Below are 27,063 nucleotides of genomic sequence, written 5' to 3'. Positions count from 1 at the left end.
GCTGGTTCTGGTGACAGTAACCTATCTATCTGCAGGGCTGTCGTGATATGCTGGTTCTGTTGACACTAACCTATCTATCTGCAGGACTGGGGTGATATGCTGGTTCTGGTGACAGTAACCTATCTATCTGCAGGGCTGGGGTGATATGCTGATTCTGGTGACACTAACCTATCTATCTGCAGGGGTGGGGTGATATGATGGGTCTGGTGACAGTAACCTATCTATCTGCAGGGCTGGGGTGATATGATGGGTCTGGTGACAGTAACCTATCTATCTGCAGGGCTGGGGTGATATGCTGGGTCTGGTGACACTATACCTATCTATCTGCAGGGCTGGGGTGATATGCGGGGTCTGGTGACACTAACCTATCTATCTGCAGGGCTGGGGTGATATGCTGGTTCTGATGACACTAACCTATCTATCTGCAGGGCTGGGGTGATATGCTGGTTCTGGTGACAGTAACCTATCTATCTGCAGGCTGAGGTGATATGCTGGTTCTGGTGACAGTAACCTATCTATCTGCAGGGCTGGGGTGATATGCTGGGTCTGGTGACAGTAACCTATCTATCTGCAGGGCTGGGGTGATATGCTGATTCTGGTGACACTAACCTATCTATCTGCAGGGCTGGGGTGATATGATGGGTCTGGTGACAGTAACCTATCTATCTGCAGGGCTGGGGTGATATGCTGGGTCTGGTGACACTACCCTATCTATCTGCAGGGCTGGGGTGATATGCTGGGTCTGGTGACAGTAACCTATCTATCTGCAGGGCTGGGGTGATATGCTGGTTCTGGTGACCTTCCCTTTAAGAACACAATGCACACTAGTGAGATGTATAAAGCAGGTTCTTACCTATAGTAGTGATCACAGTACCAGCAAAGAAGAAGGAGCTACCCAGGTCCCAGTGGCTGTTCTGACTGGAAGAGTTTCCTAGTGGTATAATCCCTGCGTTTATTGCCGCCATAACGTGCTGTAAGTTGAAATGGAAGCTGTTAGAAAACATGAAACACATGATATCGGGTGATACTGGAGGAGATATTGGAAAGCTGGTTCTATCTCAATGACATTGTAATCACATATGGCTTCCTGATAGATAGATAGATAGATAGATAGATAGATAGACAGACAGACAGACAGACAGACAGACAGACAGACAGACAGATAGATAGATAGATAGATAGATAGATAGATAGATAGATAGATAGATAGATAGATAGATAGGAGATCGATAGGAGATAGATAGATAGATAGATAGATAGATAGGAGATAGATAGATAGGTAGATAGATAATTAGATAGATAGATAGATAGATAGATAGATAGATAGGTGATAGATAGATAGATAAAGATAAATGAATATAAACAGTATATATAACATTTTAGTGATCACTGAGGTTTGGTCCATCTACAGACATTCCAGATGTCACATATTGGTGAGGACTGATCCATATCCTGTATCTGGGACATGACGCCTTCCAACATAAATTATTTCCGATATTCCATAGAACTCACATTCTTAAAGCTTAACAATACACAGTCCTGGCCAAATAACACATTACAGTGTACATTCATTCTATCACACCAACCAAGGATAGAAACCATTGTCTTCCCATCACCCACCCATTAGTCTATCTCCTGTACAGCAGACTGCCTCTCCCGGCCGCACAGACCAGGCAAACAGAGATCCATGAGGACCACTTACAGTATACAGTTCGGATGCCACAGGATAAAACATAGATTGTTGTAATGCTTCATTTCTCCTGTGGGGGCACTGCAGGTGAATGAAACTCCTGCTCCCTGGCTGGAATTAAATCTGGTTGCACTGGATCTCGAGAAGGACACCCAATGAGAGACTGTTCACAGCAGAGGACCCCTTTAACAACTGACTAATAGTACATATTAATTATTAACTGCAGCGATGCCTGAGCTGCCAGTCCCCTATATAATCCTAATATAATCCCTGGTAATTATATGTTAATCTATGGATAATTAGCTGATATTGCATAAGCTAAAATTAATGAAATGAAGCTTCCTATTCCAATTATAATACATCTGCATATGTGGAGCGGCTCATAGCATTGCCTCGTGTCTGTGTCAGATCACACAACGGTCGCAGATTATTTAATTAATGCTCAATTATAATCTATGCAAAACAGATTAATTCACTGAGGCTCAGTCAATGCGGATTTATTCCCTTTATATAGTCTGTCGGGCTGAGCGATTCGCATCACTGGGGGATATAATGACAGGCCAGGATAATGATCGGAGGAGCTGGTTACCCCCCATGGAAATTCTACATCATCAGTACATGTGTATACATAGCTGTAACATAAAGCTACCGGGCCCAAGGGCCAAAATGTAACTGGCCACTAGAGGTGAGCAATCTGCTTTCTATCAGGCCAGGTTCATTATGAATTTTCCAAAAAACTTGACTTATGTGGAGTTCACAATCCAGGGATCAACTCTTGAGACCCCGTAGTGTAATAAGCGGAGACCCAGGGAATTGCGAAAAAATAATAAAGATACTCACCACCACTCTCTTGTGGTGTCTTGTGCTCCTCCGTGTGAGTTTTGGCCCTCTACTGGCCTCTTCCAGCCACCTAGGTGACGTCAGCAGCTCAACGGGACCATTGAGGCTTGTGATTAGGCCCCTTGTTGGGCGCCAAGGTCATGACATTTTAAGAAAAGCCTCAGTCCTGCCAAAAACTGTCTGCAAGTACCGAGAAGAACTAATGGAAGGTAAAGGGCAAAGGTCACCCCAAATATTGATGGGATTTACATTTCTCTTTTCTTCATTCACTTCATTTTAATTGCCAAAAAGAAACTATTAACCCTTCTATTTCTGAAAGCCTTTTTACTTTACAGCATTTTTCCCCACACTTGCCTAAAATTTTTGCACATCGCTATATATCTACCAAAACGTGGCACCTGTATTGCGCAATCCAAGCAGATCCAGTAGACGAGTAGACAATTGTATCTTGTCTAGGGAATACTCTGTGAGCTGAACAGCCTCTGATACATTGTAGCAAACTAGCAGAGAGCTGTATACAGCTGTGCTTAGCTCACAGAGCATTGTCTAGACTGGAGCAGGACAACCCTTAGCTATAAAATAGTGACAAACTCAAAAAAGGATATTAGAAAGTTGTGGAACAATGTAAGATATTAAAGTATCAATTTATCTTTCATTTATCAAAGTATCCAAAGATTCTGTGACACGGAGAATCAACAACTGTCTAAATGCCATTCCAAGTGGTTGCTAGGAAACCTTCGCTATGCCCCCGTAAATCCTTGGCACAATGTCTTCTATGTGGCAGCTTGAGAATATAAGAAACTGAATTGATATTTAGCATCTAGATAAGATATGGAAAGCTTCACTGTCTCCAGTCCTTAAGAGCCTCTTGTACCTCCGATATAACCCAAGATGGCTAATTTTAGAGATGGCGGTGGAGACAGAAGTGGTGGTCGGCATTTACCTTGTTGGATCAATTATTAGTAAAGTATCCGGCGGTCAAGAAGTGCCACAGGGAGGATGAGGAGCAAAAGGTAATAATCCAGGTCTGTAACCACCTGGGGCAGACATGTTCTGGCTATGGCTGGTCTGCTAGAGGACTGTGGACCCAAAGAGCCGGAATATTCTACGCCCCTCTGTATTTTACTGGGAGTAACTTTTTTACTTTTATCATCAATATTTATAGCAGGACAGTCCTTGTTATATATGGTTACCAGATGTGTGTGTGATTGTATTTTTAGCTCCAAATCATCATGAAAATGTGCTAAACCTTGTACCCAACAGAGACCTGCAGCAGATAATCTATGTGACTATTTGGGACCTGTAGCCATTAGGATTTTTTTCCATCAAAAACTTGTAACTACTAATCCATGTGCCAATCAGAGACTTGTAACCACTAAGCCATGTACCTATCAGAGACTTGTAACCACTAAGCCATGTGCCCATCAGAGACTTGTAACCACTAAGACATGTGCCCATCAGAGACTTGTAACCACTAAGCCATGTACCTATCAGAGACTTGTAACCACTAAGCCATGTGCCCATCAGAGACTTGTAACCACTAAGACATGTGCCCATCAGAGACTTGTAACCACTAAGCCATGTGCCCATCAGAGACTTGTAACCACTAAGACATGTGCCCATCAGAGACTTGTAACCACTAAGACATGTGCCCATCAGAGACTTGTAACCACTAAGCCATGTACCTATCAGAGACTTGTAACCACTAAGACATGTGCCCATCAGAGACTTGTAACCACTAAGACATGTGCCCATCAGAGACTTGTAACCACTAAGCCATGTACCTATCAGAGACTTGTAACCACTAAGCCATGTGCCCATCAGAGACTTGTAACCACTAACACATGTGCCCATCAGAGACTTGTAACCACTAAGCCATGTACCTATCAGAGACTTGTAACCACTAAGACATGTGCCCATCAGAGACTTGTAACCACTAAGCCATGTACTCAGAGACTTGTAACCACTAAGACATGTGCCCATCAGAGACTTGTAACCACTAAGCCATGTACCTATCAGAGACTTGTAACCACTAACACATGTGCCCATCAGAGACTTGTAACCACTAAGCAATGTACCTATCAGAGACTTGTAACCACTAAGACATGTGCCCATCAGAGACTTGTAACCACTAAGCCATGTACTCAGAGACTTGTAACCACTAAGACATGTGCCCATCAGAGACTTGTAACCACTAAGACATGTACCTATCAGAGACTTGTAACCACTAAGACATGTGCCCATCAGAGACTTGTAACCACTAAGTCATGTGCCCATCAGAGACTTGTAACCACTAAGCCATGTACCTATCAGAGACTTGTAACCACTAAGACATGTGCCCATCAGAGACTTGTAACCACTAAGACATGTGCCCATCAGAGACTTGTAACCACAAAGATCTGTATCTATTAGAGACCTATAACCACTAGGCTGTTTTTCCATCAATAACTTGTATCTACTAAACCACATTCCCATTGTAACTAGATTTGTAACTAATAAACCATGTACCCATCACAGACTTGTGACTAATAAGCCATGTTATTACTAAGCCATGTGCCCATCAGAGACTTGTAACCAAACTTTTTGCCCATCAAAGACCTCAAAACAATGTGAACCCATTAACAACTGTAACCACCAAGCATCATGCCATTACTTGCAACCACGAAGCCACCATGTGCCCATAAGAGACCTATAAGTTGTTTTGACCTGAAATCACTGTGAGCCCTTTGTGGTGTTGTGGTTCTCTGATGGTCATAACCGCCATATTCCATGTTCCGATTGTTTCTTCCTCAAATACTGAGCTATCCTTGCGGTAGCATATTGGGGTCAAGGGCCATATACAAAGTAGTGAGTGAGCATGCTCTGTGATATATGCAGTGGTCACAACAATTGATCATGTTCTGACAATAGGTTTCCTTACAGAGTCTGTACAAGATCATAAAACATGGCTTTATGGTTATTCGCTTCAAGCGGCTTGAGCTGCAATACCAGACACCACCTATAGACAGGTGTGGTGCTGTTTCTATTTATAATCCTGGGCAATCCCGTTAATATTGTGTCGTGGAGCTTCACCTTAATACTGACATTAAATAGATTACAAAAATAGTGACAAGGAAAGTAAAAACTTGTGACCTTCCTTCTAGACTGAACACTGTTGAAGGAGTCACGAATCAGAGCGGAGAGCCTGACAAGCAATAAATGTTCCGGCATCAGAGACAGATTACAGTACAAGGAGAGAGACGCAGCGAGACAAAGCTCAAGATGAGTCTCCGTTATAACAGAATGTGATCAAACCAGGAATTGCCTCTGGTGAAGCGAATGGTTACAGACGGAGGGAGGATGCGAGGACGATGCGAAACACAAAACCGAGACGGAGACATTTATAACACTGGAGAGATCAGAATACTGGAAGTGCAATAATAACCAGAGTATAGAAACGTGACAATAGAAAAAGACCCAACCCCTCCCCGGTCCATCTAGTCCACCATTATATTATTGGTACCTTATTTTAGGCTAGGCCTGTGTATATCCCAGACTGGAGATTTCCCAACTAAATCTGCTGGTAGTTTGTTCCAAGACTCAACTACTACTAATACTTCCTGACATTGCTTCTCATCTCCCCCAAATTATTTCAGACTGTGCCCCATGTTCTTGTGTTCTGACCTCCTCGACCTTATTCATACCATGAGTTAAAGGTTTCCATCCAATCTCCTCCTTTCCCTAAGTTGATACAAATTAAGTTCTTTCAGTTTCTGATAATATGTTTTGCGCTACAGACCCTCCACTATTTTTGAAATCTGCATTTGTACTAGTTCTAGTTTACTTACTTGTTTTTGTAGTTGTGGTCTCCAGAACTGGATATAATATTACAGATGTGGTGTCAACTGCACTCTATACAACAGGGTCACAATCTTTCTTCCTACCGGTTATACTTCTAGATATACATTTGAGTATCCTACTGGTTATATCTCTAGCTATACAGCCGAGAACCCTACATGCTATACCTCTAGCTATAAAGGCAAGCATCCTACTGGTTATACCTCTAGTTATACAGCTGAGAATTCTACTGGTTATACCTCTAGTTATACAGTTGAAAATCCTACATGCTGTACTTATGCAGTCAAACATCCTACTGGTTATACCTCAAGTTATACAGCCCAGCATCCTACTGGTTAGACCCTTAGATATACAGCCAAGAATTCTACTGGTTATACCTCTACCTATACAGGCAAACATCCTACTAGTTATATTTCTAGCTGTACAGCCAAAAATCGTACTGGTTATACTTCTATCTGTACTGCCAAGAATCCTACTGTTTACACCTCTATCTGTACAGCTGAGAATCCTACTAGTTATAGCTCTGTCTGTACAGCTGAGAATCCTACTAGTTATAGCTCTGTCTGTACAGCCGAGAATCCTACTAGTTACACCTCTATCTGTACAGCCAAGAATCCTACTAGTTATACCTCTATCTATCTAGCCCAGCCTAGTTCTAGTTTACCTATCTGTTTTTAAAGTCGTGGTCTCCAGAACTGGATATAATATTCCAGATGTGGTCTCACCTGTACTCTATACAACAGGGTCACAATCTCTCTTCCTACTGGTTATACCTCTAGATATACATCTGAGTATTCTACTGGTTATACCTTTATCTGTACAGCCAGGAATCCTACTGGTTATACCTCTATCTGTACAGCCAAGAATCCTACATACTATAGCTCGTTATACAGCCCAGCATCCTACTGGTTATACATCTAGTTGTACAGCCAAGAATCCTGCATGCTACACCTCTAGCTATACAGGCAAGCATCCTATTGGTTATACCTCTAGTTATACAGCCTACCATCCTACTGCCTATACAGGCAAACATCCTAATGATTATATTTCTAACTGTACAGCTGAGAATTCTACTGGTTATACCTCTATCTGTACAGTCGAGAATCCTACATACTATACCTCTACAGCCTAGCATCCTACTGGTTATACATCTAGTTTTACAGCTGAGAATCCTAAATGTTATACCTTTAGCTATACACCCTACCATCCTACTGGCTCTACCTCTAGCTATACACTGAGAATTCTACCAGTTATAACTCTAGATATACAGCCAAACATCTAGCCTCTAAACAGCCAAGCATTAAAAAAAAATGGCAACACATTCCTTTTAAGTGCACAACTGCCACCACTGCTTCATTCAAGTGGACAGACAATGCCACAGGCGCAAACAGGTTAACAGGGATGAAACTTGCACTTATTTATTGTATATACAGTATATTGAATATATCATCAATCCCTAAGATGTGAACACACTACAAAGAGTTAGAGTCCTGCTACAATTTTTATGTTCTACCCACAATGGCATACTGTATATAATGATTTCACTTGACCCTGCCAGCCAATCACTATACTATGATGTCATCATTGTCAGCAGCAAATGGACCCCAGCAGGGGCAAGATATAAACATCAGGGTGGAAGAGCAGGTAAGAGAACAGTGACAGGGAAATATTACAAGTTTGTTACAAAGAAATTCTGTTTGGTTTCCAATTAAAACCCTTTGACATCAATGACAATGAACTTTTTAAAAAAAGAAAAGTTACCATCTATAGACATAACAATAAGGTTTTATTGTGTTATATCGTTAACATCACTCCCATCATGCTCAGCATGGAGTCCAGACTATTAGACACAAAGTGATTATGTAGGAAGAGAACCAACATCTAAAGAAAGAAATATTCTAAACTCAATAGAAGAAACTCTAATTATATCAATTATATTGGATCATTTCTACGCCTGGATTAGAAGCATTGCGTGGTATGGAAAATAATGTTATAAGTAATCGAGCGGAAATCATGGTTATGGCATCACCTCAAGAGGATAACCCCTATCCCTATACCCTATAACGGCAGATGGATAGAATAGACGGGGGACCCTCACATAGGAGCCCTCATGTATGAGTCAGATTGGCGCCCTGTTCTGTTCTGCCAGACAACTTACTTTTGGATTGTATTCAATTATCTGAATGGCCTCCATGTCTTACAGATGTGTCCTACTCCTTACCTTATACTGGATTTGGTTAAAGTGTATCCCCTATCATAAGACAGTCTTCCATAAATGAATAGTGTGGGTGAATATAAGAAACTTTGTAATATATCTTATTATAGAAAAATGCTTTCATCTCCATTTAACAGGATGCTCTCCTTTCCCCTTCCTTCTTCAGTCTCACATTAATAATACAAACCATGTAGGGAAAGTGGATACAGAGGACTTACTTTTAACATATGTCTAGGGGGAAGGGAAGGAGGAGACTACAGAAAGGAAGGGGGAGGAATCAGCCTGATAAATGGAGAAAGAAGCATTTTTCTTTAACAAGGTATAGGACAAAGTTTCTTAGATTCACCTCTACTAATTATTGCACAAAGTTGTTGTATAATCTGATGTACACTCTAAGGGCTCAAAATTCACATAAAACAAATGTAAAACTATATCAAAGCGTACTAGCAGAACTGTGGACAGTTTGCAGTTCACAATACAACCACTGGATGGCCGCACCTAGACAAATTATTATATTAATTCCATGGTGCTGTACATTATTATATTAATTCCATGGTGCTGTACATTATTATATTAATTCCATGGTGCTGTACATTATTATATTAATTCCATGGTGTTGTACATTATTATATTAGTTCCATGGTGCTGTACATTATTATATTAATTCCATGGTGTTGTACATTATTATATTAGTTCCATGGTGCTGTACATTATTATATTAATTCCATGATGTTGCACATTATTATATTAATTCCATGGTGCTCTACATTATTATATTATTTTCATGGTACTGTACATTATTATATTAATTCCATGGTGCTGCACATTATTATATACATTCCATTTTGCTGTACATTATTATATTAATTCCATGGTGTTGCACATTATTATATTAATTCCATGGTGCTCTGTACATTATTATATTAATTCCATGGTGCTGTACATTATTATATTCATTCCATGGTGCTGTACATTATTATATTAATTCCATGGTGTTGTACATTATTATATTAATTCCATGGTGCTGTACATTATTATATTAATTCCATGGTGTTGTACATTATTATATTAGTTCCATGGTGCTGTACATTATTATATTAATTCCATGATGTTGCACATTATTATATTAATTCCATGGTGCTCTACATTATTATATTATTTTCATGGTACTGTACATTATTATATTAATTCCATGGTGCTGCACATTATTATATACATTCCATTTTGCTGTACATTATTATATTAATTCCATGGTGTTGCACATTATTATATTAATTCCATGGTGCTGTACATTATTATATTAATTTCATGGTGCTGTACATTATTATATAATCCCATGGTGCTGTACATTATTATATTAATCCCATGGTGCTGTACATTATTAGATTATTTTCATGGTGCTGCACATTATTATATTAATTCCATGGTGTTGTACATTATTATATTAATTCCATGGTGCTGTATCTTAAAATATACAAAAGAGATATAGATAGAGTAGATAGTGGGATAGAGGGCACTGCCCGTTATGTTTACTTATTATAGTGCAGGCCATCAATATTAGATCTGTGTGGGTCTCCGCCATCTTGGACCTCTACAGATCCGCTGTTCCAGCACAGCACAATTCCCAGTGTTACTTATTATAGTACAGGCCATCAATGTTACAATGGTGGATAACACCCTTACTACAAGGTTGTTCCTCATTTTGCACATATACAAAGGGTCTCTCTATATCTGTCTATGGAGAACCTATGACAGCCAAGAATTACAAAAAAAAGCCTATTTTATTTTAATGTACTTGATGTAATGCTTTATATCCCCTGCGGGGGCACTGCAGAGAGAATGACCACTTATTACTAGGATCCATGGAAGAGTACAGCAGGTTATTTTTGAGGCATAGGATTTTCCATTGAAGACAACCCCTTAAAGGACCCCTGTCCATTGTCTATCGCTGAATGGGCATCCTCTGTGTTAAAAAAAACCAGATGACTCTGAAGGTGAAGCTGACAGGACGATGGCGACAGCTGAAATATCTCATATTTTTCCTCCTGATTTTCTACATCTTGAGTGTTCCTGCTGGGCCTATCCACGGGGAGCGTATACAGAGTGTCCTCCCGTATATCTGTATGGCCGCGGCCACCTCCTGACTGTCACATGTACGCAGCAGAGTTATGGAAATGTCTCTGTCTCTCCCGGCAGCGTCGCTGTCACCGGCAGTCACCACAAACAATTATTCATCTATCGCACATTCTTTACATTTCACAGAACAGAAAAAAACTGAAGGATACAAATACAGCGCTAAAGTCATGGCCGTAAGTGTTGGCGCCCCTGAAACGTTCCAGAAAAGGAAGAATTTCTCCCAGAACATTATTGCCGTTACACATTTTATTATACGCGGGTTTATTTCTTTTGTGTCTATTGGAACAACGCAAAAGAAAAACAAGAAAAAAACAAAAATGATATAATTTTATACAAAACTGCAAAAATGGCAACCAACTTAACATTTGGTAGCCTTCCAAACCCTATAACAGCTACAATGACATGTCCCGCAGTTTGGCAACCTATAAGCCGTGGGTCTGACGGTCTCTTATTACCGGGGTCAGCTGGAGGTAAATTCCGACTTTTTAACATTTACTGATTAATTTCTCAATATATTTTGTGATCTGAATTTCATTTTTCTGATACAAAGTTGCAAACAGAATAACAGGGTTGTGCAATACATAAATAATAGGTCCACGCAGACCAGAATAACACAATGTACAGTATAATGCGCAGATTCTTTGGGTCCTCCAGAGACAGAGATGCTCTTGGTAGCCGACCTCTGCTCCATCTACCTGATAAAGGTCAAAGGTTACAAAACCCCCTTAATAAATCCAGAATGTCCTAATAAGGTATTTGAAAAAAAAAGTATGTTTTTTCCCACTGGACATCCCTTTTTATTATTGTTACCCCCATCGCACCCCTCACCTAAAGGAAGGACGGCACGATTAGCGCACAACCTACCATTAGTACAAGAAAAGTATTTGCAAAATGATTTACTGTTATGTGTAAATTATATTCAGAAGGAAGAATAAATTGCATAAATTTACATAAAAATGTGAATAAACAGCATGGATTTCCAAACTGTGCCAAGGTAGCAGCAGAGCAGCTGTTAGGGCGCCCACCGACATAGCGTACAGTTACTGATCTCTGTAGATGATAGAAGACGACGTCATCTTTGTATTATTTTTGTACTGTGACATCATATGTTCATAATGTAACATCACTGGTTGTATACTGCTCAGGCTGTAATGTCACTGCATATGTAGCTCATGTATATGTATTATGCTGCTGTGTGTATTATCCTGTACTGTGACATCACTGTGTGTATTATCTCTGTACTGTGACATCACTGTGTGTATTATCCCTGTACTGTGACATCACTGTGTGTATTATCCCTGTACTGTGACATCACTGTGTGTATTATCCCTGTACTGTGACATCACTGTGTGTATTATCTCTGTACTGTGACATCACTGTGTGTATTATCTCTGTACTGTGACATCACTGTGTGTATTATCCCTGTACTGTGACATCACTGCGTGTATTATCCCTGTACTGTGACATCACTGCGTGTATTATCCTGTACTGTGACATCACTGCGTGTATTATCCCTGTACTGTGACATCACTGCGTGTATTATCCCTGTACTGTGACATCACTGCGTGTATTATCCCTGTACTGTGACATCACTGCGTGTATTATCCCTGTACTGTGACATCACTGCGTGTATTATCCCTGTACTGTGACATCACTGTGTGTATTATCCCTGTACTGTGACATCACTGTGTGTATTATCCCTGTACTGTGACATCACTGCGTGTATTATCCCTGTACTGTGACATCACTGCGTGTATTATCCTGTACTGTGACATCACTGCGTGTATTATCCCTGTACTGTGACATCACTGCGTGTATTATCCCTGTACTGTGACATCACTGTGTGTATTATCCTGTACTGTGACATCACTGCGTGTATTATCCTGTACTGTGACATCACTGTGTGTATTATCCTGTACTGTGACATCACTGTGTGTATTATCCTGTACTGTGACATCACTGTGTGTATTATCCCTGTACTGTGACATCACTGTGTGTATTATCCCTGTACTGTGACATCACTGTGTGTATTATCTCTGTACTGTGACATCACTGTGTGTATTATCTCTGTACTGTGACATCACTGTGTGTATTATCTCTGTACTGTGACATCACTGTGTGTATTATCTCTGTACTGTGACATCACTGTGTGTATTATCTCTGTACTGTGACATCACTGTGTGTATTATCTCTGTACTGTGACATCACTGTGTGTATTATCTCTGTACTGTGACATCACTGTGTGTATTAGCTCTGTACTGTGACATCACTGTGTGTATTATCTCTGTACTGTGACATCACTGTGTGTATTATCCCTGTACTGTGACATCACTGTGTGTATTATCCCTGTACTGTGACATCACTGTGTGTATTATCCCTGTACTGTGACATCACTGTGTGTATTATCTCTGTACTGTGACATCACTGTGTGTATTATCCCTGTACTGTGACATCACTGTGTGTATTATCCCTGTACTGTGACATCACTGTGTGTATTATCCCTGTACTGTGACATCACTGTGTGTATTATCCCTGTACTGTGACATCACTGTGTGTATTATCCTGTACTGTGACATCATTGTGTGTATTATCCCTGTACTGTGACATCACTGTGTGTATTATCCTGTACTGTGACATCACTGTGTGTATTATCCCTGTACTGTGACATCACTGTGTGTATTATCCCTGTACTGTGACATCACTGTGTGTATTATCCTGTACTGTGACATCATTGTGTGTATTATCCCTGTACTGTGACATCACTGTGTGTATTATCCCTGTACTGTGACATCACTGTGTGTATTATCTCTGTACTGTGACATCACTGTGTGTATTATCCCTGTACTGTGACATCACTGTGTGTATTATCCTGTACTGTGACATCACTGGGTGTATTATCTCTGTACTGTGACATCACTGTGTGTATTATCCCTGTACTGTGACATCACTGTGTGTATTATCTCTGTACTGTGACATCACTGTGTGTATTATCCCTGTACTGTGACATCACTGTGTGTATTATCTCTGTACTGTGACATCACTGTGTGTATTATCCTGTACTGTGACATCACTGTGTGTATTATCTCCGTACTGTGACATCACTGTGTGTATTATCCCTGTACTGTGACATCACTGTGTATGTTATCCCTGTACTGTGACATCACTGTGTGTATTATCCTGTACTGTGACATCACTGTGTGTATTATCCAGTACTGTGACATCACTGTGTGTATTATCCCTGTACTGTGACATCACTGTGTGTATTATCCTGTACTGTGACATCACTGTGTGTATTATCCTGTTCTGTGACATCACTGTTTGTATTATCCCTGTACTGTGACATCACTGTGTGTATTATCCTGTACTGTGACATCACTGTGTGTATTATCCTGTTCTGTGACATCACTGTTTGTATTATCCCTGTACTGTGACATCACTGTGTGTATTATCCTGTACTGTGACATCACTGTGTGTATTATCTCTGTACTGTGACATCACTGTGTGTATTATCTCTGTACTGTGACATCACTGTGTGTATTATCTCTGTACTGTGACATCACTGTATGCTTTATTCCTATGCATTAGGATAACCAAGATCATCATATACTTCCCATGTTGCTGGGGGTGATGTTCTATGTCAGGCTTTGTTATGGGGCACATGGTCACTTCTCCCACCCTTGACCAGTAATAATATATACAATTAGCAGAGCGCTGGCTCTTACCTGAATAAGCTCATCCAGCTCGGTTGCGTTTACACAAGAATGTTCCGATACAAAGTTATTCTTCTGTATCACAATGGTTGTCCGCTGTAACGTCTCATAAGGCTGCTCCAAGGCTTTGAAGACCGTGGCACCGATGATTAAGTATAAGACAACCACAAGAAAAACTGTAGATACGGTTTTCCATTTCATCACATTCACGGTGATGTCCCTCTCCTCCCGGGTAGACAATACGGTGGGTTTGGCTGAAAACGAAAGCCTTGGTTTGGTGTTCTGAGCAGCTGCTTTCGGATCCAGTAGATCAGGAGCTGCCACTAAGATAAGACAGAACATGAAGACATCAGTATATTGCTATGGTGGAAGATTTTACTTCTGGACTCTTAATATTACAGTAATTCATAAAATTGGTCAACAACCTGCCACATACAACCCATGTACTGTACACCCCTTACATGGAATATATGTTTGTATATGACACATCGGTCCATCCTTATTAGCATTCAGCAGGAATATGAGTCATCTGCAGATCATTATATGGATTTACACCGCGCCATATAAATGCACTTTTGCTGATGTTGGTCAATCCGTGTCTCTGGGGGGTCCGACCATCAAAATAATTACAGCTGGTGATGTCAAATGATGCCTGTAAATCCCTTTAAGCGATGGTTGTTACAGGTGACAGGTCGGCCTGCACATTGTGGCATTATATGGCGGATATTTTACATTACAGATTTCTACAGAGTAGAAATCCTGTACACTGAAGGATATTTCAGTGTACATCACTGAAGAATCTGCTCCACAATGGACCCCACACAGTACAATATGCTCCACAGTGACCCCCCACACAATACAATATGCTCCACATTTTTCCCCCACAGAGTACAATATGCTCCACAGTAGCCCCCACACAATACAGTCTTCTCCACATTTTCCCCCACAGAGTACAATCTGCTCCACAATGGACCCCACACAGTACAATATGCTCCACAGTGGCCCCCACACAGTATAATCTGTTCCACAGATGGGTGTCCACACAGAGGGCTCTGAGTGCCACCCGTACCATAGGTTTGCTATCACGGGTCTGTGGGGTCCGTGTGCTTTCACAGCTAACCGCTTTTTAATGCATTCCGTATTCCATCTGCGGGGGTCCCCAAGCAACTTCCCAAACAGAATTCCGAACGCAGATGCGAACCAGGTGTCAGTCTTAAAGTCTTAGGTAACTGAGATTGTTGGTGCACTGGGGGCAGGACATTGAGCCTTGGGAGCACTGCACTTGCTGCTTAAATAGGATCAGACAGGAGATGTATGTGGCGATATGTGCGGTTTGTTGAACTTTTAGCGACCATTTGGAGCAAAATTTTGCAAAGTTGGACAACTCTTTCCCAGTGCCATCTATGATAGTCTACGCAGATACACTGTTATAAGCGCACACTACAGCTCTGATGTCACCCGCTGTGTGAACAACCGAAAGCTATTCTTCGTAATGCTCAGAAATGTGTTAAATTTAGCTAATTGGTCTATAAAGGAGTCAGAGAGTGCGGCAGGTGATCTCGTTCTTGGGCAACCAGCCGAGAGAGATGCTGCTCTGTACACAGCACGCGCCTCTCCGACAGGGACGGTGGACAGGTTTTCAGTGGGTGTGATGGCACCTCATAGGCTGGTGTTATTAGGGCATGAACTCAATTCCAACTATTTTAGGAGTCAGTCTCCGTAACACATCCTCCGCCACAACGCTTTATGACCTAGAATGGATCATTGACTGGTGGAGCCCGGATTACTGGGACTACTATGAGTTCTGCGTATGGGCCATCATTATTTCCATGTTCAATGGACCTTTGTGCTTTCTTCCCCTAAAATAAATAAATGGCAACTGTGGAGTGAAAGCTCCTCCGCACTCTCAGGCTTCATTCACATCTGCGCCAGAAATCATTGGAGAGAAAAATCCTGCATTGTTCTGAAAGCGGCAGATACCTGGCGGACCCTGTTATAGTCAATGGGGTCCACAGGTAACGGCTGTTTTAGTATCCCAACTGTCCATCGATAAGGTCCACTGGGGACAGATGTGAACCTAGCCTCAGTAAGTCCATTGATTTAAAGGAACGCTACACCTAGAAATGAACGAAACAAGTAACCAGGAGGTGATCTGCCCCTACAAGAATATGCAAAATCCTACAGAGAACACAATTAATCTGATTTTAGAGCAGGGCTTAAAAGGATCCTATCATTAAAATGCAATTTTTTCTGACTCACACTTAGGAATAGCCTTAAGAAAGACTATTCTTCTCCTACCTTTAGATGTCTTCTCCGCGCCGCCGTTTGATAGAAATCCTGGTTTTCTTCGGTATGCAAATTAGTTCTCTTGCAGCACTGGGGGCGGTCCCCAGCGCCCAAACAGCAATTAATCATCAAACTTCTACGCATGTGCAAGGCGGCTTTACCATTGGGCCTCGGGCAGAGCTGACTGCACATGTGGGTGGCCATTGTTCTATGAGCATGCACAGTACGCTCCTATAGTTCAACGGAGTACAGAGTGTACTGTGCATGCTTGCGTAAGTGGCCACAAAAAAATGGCCACCCGCATGTGTACTTAGCTCTACCCGAGGCCCGATGGCAGAGTCGACTTGCGCATGCGTAGAAGTTTGACCCCCAGCGCCAGAAGAAGACATGTGAAGAGGCCATTCCAGAAGAAGATAGAAGCGTCGCAGGAGAGTTCTCTCGAAGCATTGGGGACCGCCCCCAGTACTGCGAGAGAACTCATTTGCATACCGAAAAAAACAGAGATTTCTACTGAATAGCAGGGCGGAGAAGACATCATAAGGTAGAAGAAGAATAGCCTTTCTTAAGGCTATTCCTATGTGTTAGTCAGAAAAAATTGCATTTTAAAGATAGGATCCTTTTAACAATCCTTTTGTCCTACACCAGGGGGGAGAGGCTCCTGCTGCAGTCAGCTGTTTCACACCCATCCACAGGCAGTGACTCCTAGAATCAGAGGGTACTATAATGTTGGGAGTCCAGGTCCTGGCTCAGGGTTCGGTCCGGGAAATACAGTATGTATCTCTGAGACTGGATAAGTTTATGAGAAGCTGACCTAAGCGAGTTACTAAGCTCAGCATCCAGTACGCTTCTTGTTTTAGAGAGAGTCAACTTTTGGAATTCCAGCCATTCTGGTCCACCCCAATCCCCCTCAACCCTGCCACGTGACCAAGCATGCATGTTCCTGGTCCATTGAAATATCACTATAGGGATGGAAACAAAAAGTCCGACCTCCACGATCATTATGTGGGTGGTGAATATTTGGGTCTGATGACCCCTGTAAATCCATTTTCTTCTATTGCAATGAAAATTCTCCATGGGCCACCATCTGTTCGTTTGCTGAGTAGATGCAAAACTATGAAACCCGACAGCTGCAGAGATGTTTATTAATGGAGATCCAGACAGCAGACGACAGAGATGGACCACAGATATTCTCCTTATGAATCAGGGGATGGTAATAGAAGTATATGTAGCGACGCTATGCTGATTCATGGATATTGCATAATGGTTGGTGGTGAAGACCCTGCCAGTTCTATACTGACGGTGACAGTCATTGGTGGGTTTTTCCTTCCTCCGCCACCTGCTCTCATCTCTCTTATTACCCACACGACATGACTTCCCCCCCAGGATTGTTGATGTTGTAAAATTCTATTAAGGAAGGGGAAATTCACTGCTTAATTTAATAACCATCACCATGACTCTGAGCTGTCTCTCTGTAGCCCATGCCGTGACCCAGGCATGACTCTTCTCCAGCTCCTGATTAAACAGTGGCACACGAGTCCTGGCACACAGCGCCACGGCTTCAGCCATTGATTGTGACTGCTTAGATACCGTAAATAGATTGGATAGTCAGCTAATACACACCTGTAAGTGTTCTCCATCAGTGCAGTGATCGCAAAGAAAGAGAAGGTTCAATAATAGAATTACCGTACAAGGGGCAATCTAAGGGCAGTGCAATATCAGAGACACGCCAAGAACTGGAGGCTGTGATAGAGAAGTTTAACCAGAGTTCATATTAATGGGGGATTAAGGAATGTATAAATACCTTTCAATATACCTAAACTATAACACTCACTGTGCCCCTACCTTTTATTAAGGACATAGCTATGTTAATACTGCCCCATAAGAACAAGAATATAACTGCTATAATACTGCTCCTATGTACAAGAATATAACTACTATAATACTACTCCTATGTACAAGAATATAACTACTATAATACTGCTCCTATGTACAAGAATATAACTATTATAATACTGCTCCTATGTACAAGAATATAACTACTATAATACTGCTCCTATGTACAAGAATATAACTACTATAATACTGCTCCTATGTACAAGAATATAACTACTATAATACTGCTCCTATGTACAAGAATATAACTACTATAATACTGCTCCTATGTACAAGAATATAACTACTATAATACTACTCCTATGTACAAGAATATAACTACTATAATACTGCTCCTATGTACAAGAATATAACTACTATAATACTGCTCCTATGTACAAGAATATAACTACTATAATACTACTCCTATATACAAGAATATAACTACTATAATACTACTCCTATGTACAAGAATATAACTACTATAATACTACTCCTATGTACAAGAATATAACTACTATAATACTACTCCTATATACAAGAATATAACTACTATAATACTGCCCCCTATATACAAGAATATAACTACTATAATACTGCCTCCTATATACAAAAATATAACTACTATAATACTACTCCTATGTACAAGAATATAACTACTATAATACTACTCCTATATACAAGAATATAACTACTATAATACTGCCCCCTATATACAAGAATATAACTACTATAATACTACCTCCTATGTACAAGAATATAACTACTATAATACTGCCCCATGTACAAGAATATAACTACTATAATACTGCTCCTATGTACAAGAATATAACTACTATAATACTGCTCCTATGTACAAGAATATAACTACTATAATACTGCTCCTATGTACAAGAATATAACTACTATAATACTGCTCCTATGTACAAGAATATAACTACTATAATACTGCTCCAATGTACAAGAATATAACTACTATAATACTACTCCTATGTACAAGAATATAACTACTATAATACTGCTCCAATGTACAAGAATATAACTACTATAATACTACTCCTATGTACAAGAATATAACTACTATAATACTACTTCCTATGTACAAGAATATAACTACTATAATACTGCTCCTATGTACAAGAATATAACTACTATAATACTGCTCCTATGTACACGAATATAACTACTATAATACTACTCCTATGTACAAGAATATAACTACTATAATACTACTCCTATGTACAAGAATATAACTACTATAATACTACCTCCTATATACAAGAATATAACTACTATAATACTACTCCTATGTACAAGAATATAACTACTATAATACTACTCCTATGTACAAGAATATAACTACTATAATACTACCTCCTATATACAAGAATATAACTACTATAATACTACTCCTATGTACAAGAATATAACTACTATAATACTACCCCTATGTACAAGAATATAACTACTATAATACTGCTCCTATGTACAAGAATATAACTACTATAATACTACTCCTATGTACAAGAATATAACTACTATAATACTGCTCCTATGTACAAGAATATAACTACCGGCACTATAATAGTGCTCCTTTGTACAATGTGATGCGCTTGAGAGGCAGTCTGAATGTGTTGGAGTTCAGACTGACACCCATACTGGGAACATTAAAGCTCGCCATACTCTTTAGTTGAATGTTGGTCGCACCCATCAGTTTCAGTAGTCTATTGGATGTGGTGGTGCTCCGACTCCCCCCAGAGAGCAGATATAAAGGGGAAAAGAAATGTTTAGCCAAGTCACATTTTTTCTTTCTTTTCATAGGAGATAAACATCAGCAGGTAACGTTTGGTCATAGTGAATTCCCTTCTCCAGCTGAGCCAAGCATGCATGTACATCGGGGGATGGAAAGGAGATGTGATGCCTGAATGAATCTGTGTATAGTGACCTAAGGTGGTGACATCTCAGCACATCACAGCGGAATATGTAGACACTATACAAACAGAGATAACTATATACAGTATATTAGAATAATACATTTCTTAGAAAGTCACGTTTGTGGCCGTGCCCTGCGGTAGGTTAGTCTCAGATCTCAGCATTTTCTATATGACACTGGATAAGGGAATAAGATGGCACCTGCCGGGGATTTCATTGCTCTCTCACCATCTATTTCAAAACAGTGATATAAAGATTAAAAGTGTCAATGTGCTCGCCCTCCCCGGGGTCACATAGGATTCATAGGTATGGTAATTGGGCTTCTAAAAAAAAATGTAATTGCCCTTTAATTTATGCAAGGTAGTAAAAGTGGCAATGAGAGATAACTAGATGTAAAAGAGAATTAATAGATGGATAGACAGATAGATAGATAGATAGATAGATAGATATATTTGTATCTATCTATCTATCTATCTATCTATCAGAAATATATATCAGATGGATATTGATACATATGAAATAGATAGATAGATAAATAGATAGATAGATAGTCCCAGCACTACACATTACTATAGTGATATCTGCCCCAGCAGTACACAATACTCAGGGCCGGCGTCAGCGCACGGCATAGTCGGGCAAGTGCCGGGGCCCACAGAGCCTCTGGGGGCCCCCCGGCACTTGCCTGTCACAATTTCAGCTCATCGGCGTCCGTCCGCCGATGAGCTGAAATACATACGCGATGCAGGAGCTGTGAGCTCAGCTCCTGCTTTAAAGCTCCGGCCCCGGCTTGCGTGTGTAGGCGCGATGACGTCATCGCATCACGCTTACACACGCAAGCCGGTCCGGAGCTAAGCAGGAGCTGATCTCACAGCTCCTGCATCGCGTATGTGACTGGAGTGAGAGAGAGGAGCGTCGGGGGAACGAGGGAAGGTGAGTGATAGAAGGTGAGTGATGTAAGTGTTTGTTTTGTATTACATTACATATTAAGGTGAAACATAATGAAGGGGGCCCATGAAACTGGGGGGCAAATGAAGGGGAGGGGGGGAACGGCATGACACTGGGGAAGATGAATGGGATGGGGAGAGAACGGCATGAAACTGGGGACAGAGATGGAGGGGGCCCAAAGAAACTGAGGGGCAAATGAAGGGGAGGGGGGAACAGCATGACACTGGGGCAGATGGAGGGGGGGAGAACAGCATGACACTGGGGCAGATGGAGGGGGGGAGAACAGCATGACACTGGGGCAGATGGAGGGGGTGGGGAGAGAACGGCATGGAACTGGGGACAGAGATGGAGGGGGCCCAATGAAACTGAGGGGGCAAATGAAGGGGGGGGGGAGGACGGCATGACACTGGGGCAGAGACGGGGGACATTAAACTGTGGGCAGATGAAGGGGGAGAACGTGATGAAACTGGGGACAGAGATGGAGGGGGGACATGAAACTGGGGGCAGAGGAAGGGTGTATATGAAACTGGGGGAGAGATGGAGGGGGGGCATATAATTTACGGGTGACTGTAGGAGGATTATACTGTGTGGGAGCACATAATAAATGAATGAGAATGGGTGGAATCAACATAAAAGTGGGTGGAACTAAATTTGCCGCGGCGCGCACAGCACATTTTGCCCCTCTTTCTACTCTTTAAAAGATTGGGAGGTATGGCGTTGGTGACGCCACACTCCTGCATGACGTCACTCGATTCATCTGCAACGCACAGTGTCTCGACTCCCCCACCTCCTTTACAAGAGGGCCCACTGAGGCTCTGTCGCCCAAGGGCCCATAAAAACCTGGAGCCGGCCCTGACATTACTATAGATATATCTGCCCCAGCACTACACATTACTATAGTGATATCAGCCCCAGCACTACACATTACTATAGATATATCTGCCCCAGCTCTACACATTACTATAGTGATATCAGCCCCAGCACTACACAGTACTATAGTGATATCAGCCCCAGCACTACACATTACTATAGTGATATCTGCCCCAGCACTACACATTACTATAGTGATATCTGCCCCAGCACTACACATTACTATAGTGATATCTGCCCCAGCACTACACATTACTATAGTGATATCTGCCCCAGCACTACACATTACTATAGTGATATCTGCCCCAGCACTACACATTACTATAGTGATATCTGCCCCAGCACTACACATTACTATAGTGATATCTGCCCCAGCACTACACATTACTATAGTGATATCTGCCCCAGCACTACACATTACTATAGTGATATCTGCCCCAGCACTACACATTACTATAGTGATATCTGCCCCAGCACTACACATTACTATAGTGATATCTGCCCCAGCACTACACATTACTATAGTGATATCTGCCCCAGCAATACACATTACTATAGTGATATCAGCCCCAGCACTACACATTACTATAGATATATCAGCCCCAGCACTACACAGTACTATAGTGATATCTGCCCCAGCACTACACATTACTATAGTGATATCTGCCCCAGCAATACACATTACTATAGTGATATCTGCCCCAGCACTACACATTACTATAGTGATATCTGCCCCAGCAATACACATTACTATAGTGATATCTGCCCCAGCACTACACATTACTATAGTGATATCTGCCCCAGCACTACACATTACTATAGTGATATCTGCCCCAGCAATACACATTACTATAGTGATATCTGCCCCAGCAATTCACATTACTATAGTGATATCAGCCCCAGCACTACACATTACTATAGTGATATCAGCCCCAGCACTACACATTACTATAGATATATCTGCCCCAGCACTACACATTACTATAGTGATATCTGCCCCAGCACTACACAGTACTATAGTGATATCTGCCCCAGCACTACGCATTACTATAGATATATCTGCCCTAGCACTACACATTACTATAGATATATCAGCCCCAACACTACACAGTACTATAGTGATATCTGCCCCAGCACTACACATTACTATAGTGATATCTGCCCCAGCACTACACATTACTATAGATATATCAGCCCCAACACTACACATTACTATAGTGATATCAGCCCCAGCACTAAACATTACTATAGTGATATCAGCCCCAGCACTACACATTACTATAGTGATATCTGCCCCAGCACTACACATTACTATAGATATATCAGCCCCAGCACTACACAGTACTATAGTGATATCTGCCCCAGCACTACACATTACTATAGTGATATCAGCCCCAGCACTACACATTACTATAGTGATATCTGCCCCAGCACTACACATTACTATAGATATATCAGCCCCAACACTACACGGTACTATAGTGATATCAGCCCCAGCACTACACATTACTATAGTGATATCTGCCCCAGCACTACACATTACTATAGTGATATCTGCCCCAGCACTACACATTACTATAGTGATATCTGCCCCAGCACTACACATTACTATAGTGATATCTGCCCTAGCACTACACGGTACTATAGTGATATCTGCCCCAGCACTACACATTACTATAGATATATCAGCCCCAGCACTACACATTACTATAGTGATATCAGCCCCAGCACTACACATTACTATAGTGATATCTGCCCTAGCACTACACATTACTATAGATATATCAGCCCCAACACTACACGGTACTATAGTGATATCTGCCCCAGCACTACACATTACTATAGATATATCAGCCCCAGCACTACACATTACTATAGTGATATCAGCCCCAGCACTACACATTACTATAGTGATATCAGCCCCAGCACTACACATTACTATAGTGATATCTGCCCCAGCACTACACATTACTATAGTGATATCTGCCCCAGCACTACACATTACTATAGATATATCAGCCCCAACACTACACGGTACTATAGTGATATCAGCCCCAGCACTACACATTACTATAGTGATATCTGCCCCAGCACTACACATTACTATAGATATATCAGCCCCAACACTACACGGTACTATAGTGATATCTGCCCCAGCACTACACATTACTATAGATATATCAGCCCCAGCACTACACATTACTATAGATATATCAGCCCCAGCACTACACATTACTATAGTGATATCAGCCCCAGCAATACACAGTACTGTATAGATATATATTCCCCAACATTACACAGCTCACCATCAGCACATGCTTCATTACTATGCATTCAGAGCAGGGGACATCTCTATGTGTATATACACTGATCCCACATAATACATGCTGAGACTACCAGGCATGCTGCAGATCCTTCACACAAGACTTTGCATTGGGGATGGAGATGAAATCTGCTGCTTCTCCTTGTTCTTTCTCGATGTGAATATTTCAGCAAGTCTCCCAGATGCTCATTATTCCAACACACCCTCACACAATGCAAATCCTGCACATTCCCCATCCCTGCAAGTCCAGCTGGTGGATCAGTCTCATCTGCCCACACCTCCAGCAATGAAAAGCAAAATGGATAATAACCCAGAAGACAGAGTATAGAGGATGGAAGAAAAATCTACAAAACAGTCTAAAGCCTGGTGGCAGTGCAGGAGTTAAACCTTGTTCAGCTCTGACATGGGAACACACTTGCACTCCTTTAACGAACCTAAAAAGGAATGAAGGGGTTAAGCTGTAAAATGGAAACATTGTTGCAATGGTTTACACAGTACTTCAATGTTATGAATTGTGATACAAAGTAACAATTTGATACAAGGTATACAGAATATTCCAACCTGTAGAGTACCAAATAGAAAGCCAACCTCTCCAGGGCTCTCTGGTACTTGTAGTTCCCCAATAGCAGTTACAATGTGATTGTCATTGTCTAGATAGTACTTACTTTTCATTTCCAGGCTCTTTGCAGGTTCTTCTCTGGGCAGCAAGGCATTGTTTGGTTGTGTGTGGCTATTGCACTGAAGAAGAGACTGTAAAGATAAATCACCAGCTGGAGAGACTGTATAGGAAGAGTCCAGAGAGTGCCAGGGAGAGATGCTGGAGGAGACAGAGAGAGGAGCAGCTACTGTGGAGAGTCAGGGGATGTGTATGATGATGATGATGATGATGGGAAGGGAGGAGGGTTTGAGGCAGGATCCAAGGGGTATAGCTGGAAATGAAAGGACTGGAGGAAAGACTAGTGTGAATGAAACTACAAAGAGCAAGCTGTGCACACACCAAAGCCTGTGCTAAGGAGGGGAGAGGAGGCAGGTGCAGGGAGACAGAGGCATGCAGGGAGGCAGGAGATTAGGGACAGAAGTGAGAAGCCAGCACCTGCCTGCCCAAGCCCTGTAGTCATGTCCTAGGGGCTGAGACTACTCCCCTACAAGGTGCAAAGTGACTGTGTGACTGGCGGCTGCTCCTGGGAATGTATTAGAAAGTAGTGAATTTCTTATTGCATTGCATAGCAGGCAGAGAAGAAATGATATTAACCCATGCACAGCCCTGTTCACATGCTCCAGATCAGTGCAGATCTTCAGATGCCTCATCTGTTGCAGATTTGTTCCAGGTTTTCAGCAGATTTCACACGTTGCAATAAAAAGATGAAATACAAAGCAACATCTGCAGGAGAAAGTAAAGTGGTCACATACGTAATACAGCGACTCGAAAATCGATGGGCCAATACAAAGGGGAGAATTTATTAACCCATCTCCACCAGTTTTCTATAGTTCTGGTATAGATGGCTCGTGGTGCATCTTAGGTTAGCCCTGTCTTGTGCCAAAGAAGATCCACAAAATGTAATTTTTGTATTAATGTATCAGTTCCTTTCCCCAGTTTCCATTGCTTTGTTATAGTCAAAATAATGTATCATGTCACTTACATCCTATAAAGAAAATGGGAAACCTGCTAGTGCACCCTGTATAAGTCAATATGGGGAAGAGGACAGATCATCCATTCTAGACAATGCTCTGTGAGCTAAACACAACATCAGCAGCTACACAATTCTATCTAGTACTTTGCTACAACGTATCAGTCTGGAATCTAGACAGTTTGGCTCACAGAGCATTGTCAGGACTGGATACAATTGTGTCCACTTCTCCTCTGAGCTCAGGACGAGCCATGTATGGGGTCACTGCCTCTGGATGGAAACACGGGTGTCCTCATTGACAGCAAGCAGAGATTTGGACACATGGAAAACTGAAAGACAAAGCTTTTAGACGTATCCATTCTGATCATGGCAACCTGCAGTGCTCCTGGTCTTGGGCTCAAAAAACTGCAGAAAAATTTGCAACAAAAATCTGCTTTTCTGCAATAGGAGACCTCAGCTTTAAAGTGTTATCTTCAGAATAATCGATATACACTCACCGGCCACTTTATTAGGTACACCTGTCCAACTGCTCCTTAACACTTAATTTCTAATCAGCCAATCACATGGCGGCAACTCAGTGCATTTAGGCATGTAGACATGGTCAAGACAATCTCCTGCAGTTCAAACCGAGCATCAGTATGGGGAAGAAAGGTGATTTGAGTGCCTTTGAACGTGGCATGGTTGTTGGTGCCAGAAGGGCTGGTCTGAGTATTTCAGAAACTGCTGATCTACTGGGATTTTCACGCACAACCATCTCTAGGGTTTACAGAGAATGGTCC

General features: G+C 41.6%; 1 protein-coding gene across 1 annotated transcript in view; it reads right to left on the bottom strand.

Moving 5' to 3' along the window:
- Window positions 1-25,622, bottom strand: part of KCNK2 (potassium two pore domain channel subfamily K member 2) — a 72,954-nt gene extending 47,332 nt beyond the window's left edge. The window contains exons 1-3 of the mRNA XM_075267161.1: window positions 25,322-25,622; window positions 14,441-14,751; window positions 854-971 (exon numbers count right to left, since the gene is read on the bottom strand). Of these exons, the coding sequence (XP_075123262.1) occupies window positions 854-971; window positions 14,441-14,751; window positions 25,322-25,328 (436 nt within the window). The 5' untranslated portion in view covers window positions 25,329-25,622. The remainder of the gene's footprint in view (window positions 1-853; window positions 972-14,440; window positions 14,752-25,321) is intronic.
- Window positions 25,623-27,063: the final 1,441 nt, after the last annotated feature.

The sequence above is a fragment of the Leptodactylus fuscus genome, chromosome 3 (assembly GCF_031893055.1).
Source record: "Leptodactylus fuscus isolate aLepFus1 chromosome 3, aLepFus1.hap2, whole genome shotgun sequence".
Lineage (NCBI taxonomy): Eukaryota > Metazoa > Chordata > Amphibia > Anura > Leptodactylidae > Leptodactylus > Leptodactylus fuscus.
Note: the sequence above shows the minus strand (reverse complement) of the source record. Positions and strands in the feature narration are given on the sequence as shown.